Source organism: Nelumbo nucifera, chromosome 6 (genome assembly GCF_055504915.1).
Source record: "Nelumbo nucifera cultivar China Antique chromosome 6, China Antique-T2T, whole genome shotgun sequence".
In the NCBI taxonomy this organism is placed as follows: Eukaryota; Viridiplantae; Streptophyta; class Magnoliopsida; order Proteales; family Nelumbonaceae; genus Nelumbo; species Nelumbo nucifera.
In genome coordinates, this window is record NC_142654.1 from 57,252,081 (window position 1) to 57,265,243 (window position 13,163).

Sequence of the window (13,163 nt, forward strand, 5' to 3'; positions counted from 1 at the left end):
TTTTTAGGGTTAATATCCTGAGCTCAAAGTGTGCTTTTACTTTGGAAACTGGAACTATCGATTTTTAGAAAACCGGTAATTTAAACCAAATCAAAGTCGATCGGTTGATTGGTTTTGTTAACCATCAATTCGATTTGTTGGTTTTTATATTTATATTATATAAATAAATATAATAAAAAACTATAAATACATGTAAAATATTATATTTTAAATAATAACTAGTATTTTATATGTTATAAATATATATGTATTGCATATTTATTACTAGAAAGGCCCGGTGCGATAACTAATGTTAACTAAACTATAATTATTGTTAATAAATTATTATTAATTTGTAATTAAATTTAAATATTTGTTCTTTGTTAATAGTGAAATAAGTAAATTACTATTTATGGTAAGTGATGGAGTGGGTTCAGGGTAGATACCATAAGTATAAGGGTTCGATAATGATATGGAAAAAATAACTAATCAATAAATTGAAATCACAAACATGGAAGCAAATAAGATGTTATTTATCAAAATAAATGGATGGGTTTTAATTGGTTAAAACACTTTCTATATCATATATTTTCTACATCATAGATTTTTCCAAGTATAATAAATAAAATGTAAAAATTGGGATCACTAGAATGTCTATCGAGGACATGACCCCAATTTTATTGAATAGAAAAAAAAATAATTTAAAACTATTTATTTATTATCAACATTTAGATGATTGATAAAAAAATTAAGTAACATTTGAAAGACATTTATATATTTTCAAATATCATTTAATAAATACTGAATTGATAGATTTTAAAAGTTTGAGTACTGTGAATTATTATGTTTTAGAGTTCGAGGAACAAATTAAGGGATTCGAAAATTTCCCTTTTCCTAATTCCAATATTCCATTATGTTCAGGGATTTGTCGAAAAGTAAAGTTCAAAAGGTAATTGTCAAAAACAAAAAGCAAAGGGTAATCGTCAAGAGGCGAGACCCTATAATACATTATTTTACTTTTCTTTGCGAAGAGACAGCGAGATTGGTAAGCTTTGCAGGTCAAAGAAAATCAGAAGGCAATGGATCGCTTAACGTGTCGAACCGTCGATAACTAAAATAAACAGAAAGGGTTTAATGGTTTATAAACCGTTAAAAAAAAAAAAAAGAAGAAGAAGAAAAAAAAACAGGAATAACGAGACTCTGGCATGGCGCGTGTAGCTTCCGGGTACAGCCCTGTAGGGCTTCACAGGTTTACACCATCTTTTCAAAATTCTAAGTCCCTGCAATTCTCGGGAACCTCTTTCAGAACTCAGAGAAGAACTCACGCCCTTCGGAGGCCAGCATGCCAGATGAAACCTAACCCAATTGATCCCCCCACATCGGTTAGTCTCCTTGTTTGTTTCTTCCCCTTTCTCCTATGTTTCTTGGTTATAATTATCTTCTATAACTTCCACAATTCTACCGTTGACAATCGATAAGAGACTGCATAATTTAGAACGCGGGGCTTACTGTATCATTCCAGCTTTCGATGGTAATTTATTCGAAGTTCGTCGCTATCCTTTTATTATTTATTTGCTTATTCATAAAATCATCAGTGTTGCTTGTTCGTGACTATTCTGAAACGCGTCCTTGTTCGTATTAGTCAACTAGGCGCTCACTTTTCTTTTCTTTTCTTTTTTTTTATGTGAAGGTGGTATTGGGAGATTTTACATACTGATACATTATTTCAGTTGTATGATTTTGTTCCTATGTATTCTATTTTAGTGTACTGGAAAGAAACCTCACCTTTGCATGTGTTTTTTGTTTTCCAATTAGAGAAATTATTTTTTAATTGCTTCTGGAAGTCATCAGGAATTAATTTAGTAATGGCCTTTTCATTCTTGTTTCCACATGTAATCTAGTAATAATCTTTCCTTTTTTGTCCTGGTTTGTAAAACCATCATTTTGGTTCGTTCACGACTATCCCAAGATATGGACTTTTGGTCCCTTTATCCTTCCAAAGTTAAATTCTTATAGCAAGTTAGGAATTAAGGAATTTTTGTGCAATTTTATGTGCATTTCACCAAATGCTGCTGTTTTCTGTTGTGTGATGATTTCATGCAACTAATCTTAGACAATAGATTTGAAGTTCATTTAGTTGTTTTCTTAGCAAGGTGGTTGTTAACGTTTTAACTTGTCACTTTGTCCAGTTATACTATTACTTATATGGATCCAAACCTGTTCCATTAATTTCTCAATTTGCAGCTTCATGGAGCTTTCATGAACTAACATGCTGAAAGTTTAAAAGGTTCAATTGAGACTTTTTCCATGCACTTGTTTGGGGATATCCTTAATTTATCCATTGGAATTCTTCATTTTGGAGAAAGTCCTTAAATTTACATTGTATTGGCTCCTTAACTAGGTTGATTGCTATTAGTGAAACTCCTCTTCCTCTATGAAGTGGTTAAACAAATAAAGTCAACAAAGATCTATGGTTTTAATGATAATTTTAGTTGAGCTCCTCCTTATAGAATGTTACTCTATAATTTTAAAATCTGGCATGCACCAAGGAGGCAACATTTTTTTTTTTTTCAGAATGAATTGTCTTCTTTGGGCACAATACAGTAACACTATCCATGTGTAATAGGAAGGAAAGGGGAACCTGTTGAAGTTATGACCATTTCAAAGTCAGACATCAGTGCAGTATGGGATGAGCTCTTGCAAAACTTTGGGCATTCTTAATTTCTCTCTATAATACCATGTTGTCTCATTTTACATTTGGGATATCATGTATAGTGTTGAAATAATTTAGTTATTTGTGTTAGGATCTGTTTGGTTAGTTAAAGCACTTTTTATTTCTGTTATGTCTGTTATTGTACTCACTTACAGCAGGGGCACAAGGGTCTTTTCCCTTCTTATTTCTGCCGCCCTATATAATATAATAAAAGCTGGCGCCGCCCGCACTGTTCTATTGCCAATCTCTTCTCTTCTCTTCTCCCTTCTCTCTTCTTCTCCTCTTCTCTTCTCCCTTCTCTCTTCTTCTCCTCTTCTCTTCTCCCTTCTCTCTTCTTCTTCTCTTCTCTTCTCTTCCTCTTATTTCTGGTCGGCTACACTGTCAAGATGGTATCAGAGCGGGAATACTGACTGAGAGAACAGATCGAACAAGCTTCCTTCCTTTTCCAACTTGCTAAATCTGGGTGGAACAAAGATCTGAATCTGGGCTGAAGAAAACAGATCTACAACTAGTATAGTCCTTCCTTTTTTCTCTGCCTTACCCTCCTTGGTCGTGTACCAAGTGAAAAAACCAAATGAATCTGGGCTGCTGAATGCTGTCAGACCTTTGTGAGGTTACCTCTTGTTTTTTGGGATCCTGTGATCATGTTCCTGTGTTAAGGTGATTGTAGGTCAAGGATGACCTGTTATCTCAATTTTTTGGCTTGATTATAAGTGTTAAGGATCTCTCCTGCTGATTAATGTTCTTAGAAATTCTGGAAGGCTAGTAGGTTGGGACTGTTAAGCCGTATAGGTCTGAAATCTGTCGAATCTTGCCTTTTTTTGTCCTGAAATTGGTACTGTTTGTGCTCAGACTGTTTTCAAACCCAAGTGTGTGGGTGTGGACTGAGTATGTGTGTGGAGCAATTTGTTTTGGAGTAAGGAGGGATCCTAAGTCCGGTGTTTGGGACTGATTGTTTGTTTTGACCATGTCGTCTAAGAATTCTGCTACTTCAGAGATTCCAGGGAGCCACAATGGAGTGAGTGGGGGAATGGATATGAGTTTCCCCGTGGCTGTTATTCCCTTTGATGGTCTGAACTACCTTGAGTGGTCTAGGGGAATAAAACTCTACATCACTGCTAGGGGGAAAATAGGATACATCAATGGGAGAGTGAAGGAACCGAAGTATGGAAGTGTTGAATATGATAGGTGGAACCAAGAGAATAATATGGTGATGTCATGGCTCTTGGTTTCCATGCTGCCACAGGTAAGGAAGACTTTTATGTGGGCTGAAACTGCATGTGAGATATGGGAACAAGCAAAGTCCACATATTCAGAGCAGAGACATTATGCCAAGATATATCAACTGCAAGCTGAATCCTCTACTTGCAAGCAGGGGAAGAGGAGTCTCTCGATATACTATTCTGATTTGACATCGATATGGAAAGAACTTGATCACTACCAGAATGTGAATTGGAAGTGTGATGAAGATGCAAAGGCGTATAAGTCACTTGTATCTCAGCAACGGGTCTTTGCCTTTCTCCTAGGGCTGAATCCTTCATATGAGTCCATCAGGGTGTAGATCTTGGGTAGTAAAGACTTTCCATCAGTTCAGGAGGTGTATGCCTTAGTGCAGTCAGAAGAAAGTAGAAGAAGTGTGATGAATTGTGTAGAGGGGGAGTCAGTTGCCCTAGTTGTCCGAGGAAATTTAGATACAAATGTCGGAGGTGTTTTTAAGAAAGACGACTCTCAGAAAAGAACAGATGATAAGAGTAAACTTTGGTGCACTCACTGCCAAAAAACACGACACACAAGAGATACATGTTGGGATCTCCATGGAAAACCTAAATGGGCACAAGATTTGGGTAAGAAGTCAACACCTGATCAGGGCAAGAAACCAAGCCAACAGAATCAGAAAAAGTATAACTCAGCTAATATGGCGTCAACAGAGACTAGTCCATTGGTAACTCAGGAGGGGCATCCCAATTCTGACCCTAAGGAAGAAATTATCAACTCCTTTCGTGACCATTTGTAATTGTATGGTAAGACTCTCTGCCAGATGGATTATGGTCCTACTCCCTCTACCTCTTTCGTTACATCAGGTAATACTGCCACTGCCTTCCATGTGTCATCCCATACCATTGATTCTCCTTGGGTTATTGACTCCGGAGCCTCAAACCACATGGCCGGTAAGTCAAATTTATTTCAGACATATAACCTTCTCTCTGGGAAAGATAAGGTGAGACTAGCTGATGGTTCTTTCTCTACCATAGTTGGCCAAGGTACCATACCTCTCCCACTTGGCCTTACCCTTTCTAATGTACTGTATGTTCTGAAATTACCTATTAATTTGTTGTCCATTAGTAATATTACTCATTCTTTGAACTGTTCAGTCACTTTTTTTCCGTCTTCATGTGTGTTTCAGGATTTGACCTCGGGGAAGACGATTGGTAGAGGAAGCATGGTGGATGGTCTCTACATGTTGGAGAATAAAGCTGGTCTTGTGGCTACAGAGTCCATGAGTTTGTCAAGTGAGAGTCAAGCCTATTTATGGCATAGTCGTCTAGGTCATCTTTCTTTTGAGTCATTTAAAGTTATGTTCCCAAAGTTGTTTGAGTCCTTGTCAGTGAGTCAGTTACAGTGTCAGACATGTTAATTGAGTAAACATTGTAGAAGTTCTTTGCCTTTGAGAAATAAAAGATCTGAATTTCCATTTCGTATTGTTTATTCTGATGTTTGGGGCCTTGTTAATCTACCCACTGAGACTGGATATAAGTACTTCATTACCTTGATTGATGATTACTCTAGATACACTTGGGTTTACCCTATGCGATCTCGAGATGAAGTGCCAAAAATTGTGAAAGACTTTCAACGCATGGTGTTCACTCAGTTCCAAACTGAAATCCATATCTTCCAGTCGGACAATGCGAAGGAATAATTTCATAGTGATCTCACGGAGTTCTTTGCTTCGAGTGGGTCACTTCAGCGAAACTCTTGTGCCAAGACACCCCAACAAAATGGTGTTGCTGAACGAAAGAACCGTCACCTTCTCGAAGTAGCTCGTGGCTTTTTAATTCATATGAATGTGCCAAAACGTTTTTGGATGGATGCAGTTTTGTGTGCTACATACATCATCAACCGTATGCCATCTCGGTTACTAGAGTATAAGGCCCCACATCAGCTTTTGTTTCCTACAGCTCCGTTGTTCACCACTCCGATGCGTGTTTTTGGGTGTCATTGCTTTGTCCATAACCTGTCCCCTACTCGAGGCAAGCTTGATCCTCGGGCTATTCCTTGTGTTTTCCTTGGTTACCCTTTATCTCAAAAGGGGTATCGCTGCTATGATCCTACCTCTCTCAAGTACTATGTCTCCATTGATGTATCCTTCTTTGAGAATCAACCTTTCTTCTCGGTTTCTCCTCAGGGGGAGAGTAGGGTTGAGGAGAAACAGGCGACTCAAACTCAACTACCTCCTTTACCCGATCCTCATCCATTCCAGGTTTTTCATCATCACCATAAAAGCCAGCAGAGTTCAAGAGCCGTGGAACCTGACACTATGCAACCAACATCATCGGATTCACCGGAGGCAGATCCGTCTCATCAGCCATGTACACTTGCTCCTATTGATATGCCTGTTCCTCTAAATGTTGATTCACCTGTCATCAATGATCTTGATATTCCTATTGCTAAGAGAAAGGGTGTTAGATCTTGTACCACTAATCATCCTATCTCTAATTTTGTGTCCTATGATCACGTTTCACCTTCATTCCGTGCATTCCTCTCTTCTGTGGACAGTGTCCCCGTTCCTAAGAATGTGGCAGAAGCTTTATCTAAACCTGAATGGACAAATGCAATGCAGGAAGAAATTGATGCATTACACAAAAATGGCACTTGGGAGTTGGTGGATCTTCCTGAAGGGAAGGAACCAGTGGGTTGCAAGTGGGTGTTCACATTCCTGAAGAAAAGGAACCAGTGGGTTGCAAGTGGGTGTTCACAGTGAAACACAAGGCTGATGGAACTATTGAAAGGTACAAGGCTAGACTGGTAGCAAGAGGTTTTACACAGGTATATGGAGTGGACTATGCATAGACTTTTGCTCTAGTAGCCAAGATGAACTCTATCAGGATCCTTCTTTCATTGGCAGCAAATCTTGACTGGAAACTTCACCAATTGGACATCAAAAATGCCTTCTTGAATGGTGACTTGGAAGAGGAAGTGTACATGACCCAACCTCCATGGGGTTCGAATAATGCCAGTCAGATCACACTCTATTTGTGAAAAGAGGTGAAGGGAGAATTGCAACTCTTATTGTGTATGTGGATGACATAGTGATCACAGGAGATTGGGAGGCTGAAATACAGAGACTAAAAAAACTCTTAGCCACTCAATTTGAGGTGAAAGATCTAGGCCCCTTACGTTATTTCCTTGGAATTGAAGTTGCCCACTCTCACAAGGGCATCTTTATTTCCCAACGGAAATATGTACTAGATCTACTAGAAGATACAGACAAGTTGGGGGTAAAACCAATTGACTCACCAATTGAATCTAATCATCATCTGGGAGACAGTCAGGGAGAGTTTTTGAAAGACGTGAAAGAAGTTCCAAAGACTCGTAGGGAGACTCTTGTATTTGTCTATGACCAGGCCTGATATTGCTTATGCAGTGGGTGTCCTTAGTCAGTTCATGCACAATCCTAGGACAACTCACTTTGAAGTTGCAGAGAGGATCCTTAGATACCTCAAGAAGTTTCCCAGAGCTGGTTTGTTGTTCCAAAAACATGGTCACTTAAAGGTGGAAGTATATACTGATGCTGACTGGGCAGGAGCAGTCGATGACCGAAAGTCTACCAGTGAGTATTGTGCCTTCGTAGGAGGAAACCTGGTCACATGGAGAAGTAAAAAACAAAGTGTGGTGGCTAGATCTAGTGCTGAAGCAGAATATAGAGCGATGTCTCATGGGGTTGCTGAAATCATGTGGATAAAAAATCTGTTAGGTGAACTGGGTTTTGTAGTGAGCAATCCTATGTCACTCTACTGTGACAATAAAGCTGCCATCAATATTGTTGCTAATCCAGTCCTGCATGATAGGACGAAACACATTGAAGTGGACAAGCACTTTATTAGAGAGAAACTCGTAAATGGAGAAGTGTGTACTCCATATGTCAGCTCAGAAGAACAACTTGCAGATATCTTCACCAAAGGTCTTCATCATATGCGGCACAATGATTTGTGTGACAAGTTGGGCATGATTGATATCTATGCTCCAACTTGAGGGGGAGTGTTGAAATAATTTAGTTATTTGTGTTAGGGTCTGTTTGGCTAGTTAAAGCGCTTTTTTTTTCTGTTATGTCTGTTATTGTACTCACTTACAACAGGGGCACAAGGGTCTTTTCCCTTCTTATTTCTGCCGCCTTATATAATATAATAAAAGCTAGCACCGCCCGCACTGTTCTATTGCCAATCTCTTCTCTTCTCTTCTCCCTTCTCTCTTCTTCTCTTCTCTTCTCTTCCTCTTATTTCTGGCCGGCCACACTGTCAAGATATAGAAAGCAAGCATCTTCTGGTATTTGCCATTCCCTTCAAGTTGATTTGCTGTTTGTGAAGATATGGGTAAGAAAATGCATATTATGGCATAAAGTTATTCAAGCAAAATAGCTTGTCTGGATGGCAGAAAAGTTACAAATAGCTACAGAAGTGTGTAATAAGTAATAGTAAAAAGTTCTGCTGACTCATAAACATATTGCTTACAGAGATCACAAATGTGAGTAGAATCAGGTATTGTGAGGTTGTGACCATGTTCTCCCTAAGTAAGCAATTTCCACACCTATTCTAAATGGAAAGGGATGAAGAAAATTTGGTGGATGACATTATTGTATCATTCATGACTAGTGGTATGGAATTCTCTGTTCTATTGTTTCCCAAATGATAGGGAGGTAGCATGATTTCTCACAAGTTGCTCGGAAGGCTCCTGTCCTATCATAATGGAGGTAGATGGGAAGTTATTGTTCAGGGAATCAAAGGTATCTTCACAGATAGATCTTTATTTAAAACTCTAAAATGCAGAGGGACAGATTCCTTAGCTTTCTTAGTTTATTGGTCTCCATTGCCAACCAAAGTGACTTTTTTCCTTATTTGACAGTACAATTAGATAAAATTTCAACAGTTGATCATCTGATTATGATGAATAAGAACATTACAAATGTGTATGGCCTCCTTTGTTTTGAAGTCATAACTGGTTGACACTGGAGACCAAAGATAATGTACTGCGAAGGTTTCTTGTAACTTCCAAGTTCACATCAATGTAAATTTTAACACAAAATGTCTTTATCAATAAGAGGAATTGTTTAATATTTTTAGTCTTTTGATCTACAAAAGGATTTTTTTTGCTTCAAATTGTAATATTTTCATTCCTGAACACAAAATTGTTATTAAAAAATGTTTCTTTCCTTTCCTTTTTGCCCTATCTTTTGTGTTGTTTTGTTCCAGTAATTCATGTTTAACAGGATGTTCATATCCTTATTTTGCATTTTGGTCCAGGATGAGCTACTTATTGAGCCTGGTTCAGCTAAAGATAAAACCAGCCAAGTGACTGAAACTTCCTCAAATACTGCTTTTCCCGAATTCCCAAACAAAAATATCAATAAGCAGATAGCTGTGGCTTCCACACTTGCAGCAGTTGGACTTTTCTTATCAACAAGATTAGATTTTGGTGTTTCTTTGAAGGACCTATCAGCTGCTGCTGTACCTTATGAAGAGGTTTCTTGACACATTATATGATCTATTCTTCCTAAGTTCTTATAAGTTTGTTTGTCACTTTCCCCCTTTTGACAAGTTTTATGTTGTTACAATGATGATGTAGTGGTAGTAGGAACCTGAGTTGGACAGCCTTAATCAGTAGCTTTACTGAAATATGGAATAAAAGTAAAGATCTAGGTTTCATCCTGATCTTTAATTTTTAAGTGATGACATATAGTTTTACACCTTCTGACTTCTTAGGTCAACCAAGTCCACTTTGATGAGTTCTGAATAGATCTGTTTCTACTGACTCCAGCTGTCCTTACATTGACCAAAGCTAAGAGCCTAAGACAACTCAAGTCTAGCTTGGCTGAAATGTTGGGTGCTTCAATAGATGAGCCAACTGGGCCAGACTGAAGACAACGAACATGGCTTTTGAATTATGAATTGAGCAACAGAGTACCCACTACCCTCTTTGAATTACACAGACATGCTTATACACTTCTATGCATATATTTCCATACCACAATATCCTGCTCCTTTTATCTCTCTAATACTTTCTAAGCTTACCTATTACATATTTAAACATTTTCTGAGTCTTTCCTTCTATCTTGCCAACCATCATCAGATGTTAAGTGATTTCTAGCTTGGTATCTTTGGTGAAGGCCTAAGAGGTGTAGAATTATCTGTCTTGGAGGCATGAAAGGATACCAGCTTGTTACTATTTCATTTCTGTTCTCTCATTTGCTTGTCATGACTGCTTTTTGGTTTGCTTGCTTTCTAGGCTCTCTCAAATGGGATGCCCACTGTTGTGGAGTTTTATGCAGATTGGTGTGAAGTTTGTCGAGAATTAGCTCCAGACGTCTATAAAGTTGAGCAGCAGTACAAGTAATATCCTTTGAACTTCAACATGTTTTCAACTCATTTATTGACTTCATCTAGTACTACTTCTTAGGTCAGTAGGGTATACTGGATAATATGATTAGTAATCACATCCAAAAATCTGAGGAAACTTGCCTGCTTAAAGAGTTTCTACAGAAGTTTTTTTTTTATATTGCTTATATATAGTAAATTATTATGATGATAATATCCAGGGACCGTGTGAATTTTGTTATGCTGAATGTTGACAACACAAAGTGGGAACAAGAGCTTGATGAGTTTGGCGTTGAGGGAATCCCACATTTTGCGTTCTTAGACAGAGAGGGGAATGAGGAAGGCAATGTTGTAGGCCGGCTTCCAAAGAAGTATTTGCTTGAAAATGTGGATGCTCTTGCCCGAGGTGAAGCTTCAGTACCTCATGCCCGGGTTGTTGGACAGTACTCAAGTGCCGAATCTAGGAAGGTGCATCGGGTTGTTGATCCTAGAAGCCATGGCTAGAGCCTAGATGTATTCATTTATATGTATGATCCTAGAGCCTAGATGTATTCATTTATATGTATGATCCTATTCTTACATGTATTCATGTACATGTGCATGTATGGAGCCCTTTGGTACAAAAGTTACCTCTATGAGGTATGATCCCATTTTTCTCATATATATCCGTGTACATGCACTTTTTTTTTGGAACCCTATGGAACAATTCATTAATTTGCATGCTGCTAACTAATTTTTGGGAAGAATTTCTTGGATCTGGTCACCTTGGAATTTATCCAGACTTTTGAGTTAATGGCTCATCAAATGGACTGACAAATGTAACTGTATATCATTTCTATGTGCCAAATAATTACCATTCAAATGTAAATTTATAAGATGGCCTACTGATATAATCCTTTGTTATGTTCATCAAGAATGAAGCTGCTCGAGATTGAACTGCAGACTGGAGGCCTTATGTTTTAGTGTGATGGTTTTCCCAATCTTGTACTCATAAATATACGACTTTAGCCCCCAAGTCCTGATCTCCCAACAGAAAACCGTTCCAACATGGTATCAGAGCATTAAGCCGATCTCATTCTGCTCGCTTATCTTCTTTTTCTTCTCACCTTTTGTCTTAAGTTTTCTCTTTTATTGTTGGACTAACATGAAGTTCTACTGCTGTCGTGGTTGGCTAAAGTTTTTAGGGTTTTGTCCTTGGAAAAACTCCAAGGAGACCCAGAATAGTTGTTGATATGCTCAGGTAGGGCAAGAAACTGTGGAGTAGTCCTACGGACTACTACAAAGACCTATTTTAATAGGTCTAGCTGCTGGACTGCCAATAGTATCAGTCCAGGAGATTAGTATACAGTCCAACCAAGCTTGTGTGTGAAGTTTGAGTAAAGGGAAGTGCTGTTAGACCTATTCTACTTGCTAAACATAATTTTTGAGTGAATTCATAATGTTTTCCAGCACTAGTGAGGTATCTTTTGGAGGTTATGGGACTGTTGACAATATTATTTACCTTGAATGAATGCAACTATAGGGAATGGGCCATTTCAGCAAGATGGTCCATAGTGAGCCATGGACTACAAGGCTACATCGATGGAATGATTAAGGAGCCCAAGAAAGATGAGGGAAAATGCAACTGTAATGTCATGGTTGATGACTTCTATGACTCCCAAAAATTGTGTGGACTGTTCAACATAGAACATCCTCTTTGAGACCCTCTGGGTGGTGTCTTGAATTTTAATTTCACAAGTTAAAGATAATACAAGGATCAGAAAACCATCTGAAGTTGGAAGATATGGCCTTAAGGCCCCATTCGCTTTTCGGGTAAGTTAATTATCCATGTTCTTTTATTTCTCAAGTAAATAAGATAACAACTGTTTTTTCCATAAAAACCCATTATTAAAAGGGGCATTTTTATCCCATCCAAGTGTTGGCAACTTCCCCCCAAGTGGGAAAGTTAACTTACCCACATTGGAGAAGGGTATCACTACAAAATTTCCTTAGTCTCCACATAAATTTGAAAAAAAAAAAACATGGGTTTCTTGGTCAATGAGATTTTTCCCATTGACCAACTTCCCTCCCTCTCAAAATCCAAAAAATGATCGCCCCCTAAAAGAATTGTGCAATATAGAGTATGCTTGCACGTGACATGATCAACGTGGAAAAATGGTTCCAGAAATTATTAGTAATTCTAAAAAATTGTAGTTCCTTTTAATTTTTTGTAATTCATTTTCTAAAATGTGGATCAAGTTGGGGAACTCATATATAAGCTCAATTATCCAAATTTATAGCTAAAGATAAAGAAAACTAGGAAATCAATTCATTATTATTTAATATACTTTTGAGGAAATTATTCATTTTACATGCAACCAAATGCCAAGGGTATTTTTATTTTTTATCACAAACTTGTTTTCTAGTGTTTTAAGGCCCTACTTATACATAATTACGAGCTGAAAAAGGAATAGAGTTTTAATATGGAAATATACTTCAGAATTTAAGAAAGATATTATTTTTTGGTGAACATGAATTTCAGCATTTCAGAGAGGTTCATTGATGTCCAAAACTGTAATTGTTGGCTGTTGAGTTGTTGTATGAACTTTTAAGAACTTTCTTTCTTTTTCTTTTCTTTTTTTCTGTTTTTTGCTTTTATTTTAAATATCTTGCTCTGCTTCTAAATAACTTAAAGGGTAAAATACAAAAACCTCCTCTATAGTTTCACTTCAGTAAAAACCTCCCCTGGATTTTTAAATAACTCGACAAAAACCTCCCTTCCGTCAATGACCTAGACTGAAAACATCAACATTTACAAAATTACCCCTAAAGCATCATTAAAACCTATCTATTGCATCGATTTATTGCTCAATATATTCCACTTTGGGAATATTCCATCCGTTTTT

The 13,163-nt window shown here is 37.6% G+C and overlaps 1 protein-coding gene across 1 annotated transcript; it reads left to right on the forward strand.

Moving 5' to 3' along the window:
• Positions 1–1,014: 1,014 nt before the first annotated feature.
• HCF164 (Thioredoxin superfamily protein) lies at positions 1,015–11,021 on the forward strand. Its single transcript, XM_010265520.3, has 4 exons — positions 1,015–1,361; positions 9,208–9,426; positions 10,190–10,293; positions 10,500–11,021. The coding sequence occupies exons 1-4, from the start codon at positions 1,185–1,187 to the stop codon at positions 10,780–10,782; spliced, it is 783 nt and encodes a 260-aa protein (XP_010263822.1). The 5' UTR covers positions 1,015–1,184; the 3' UTR covers positions 10,783–11,021.
• Positions 11,022–13,163: the final 2,142 nt, after the last annotated feature.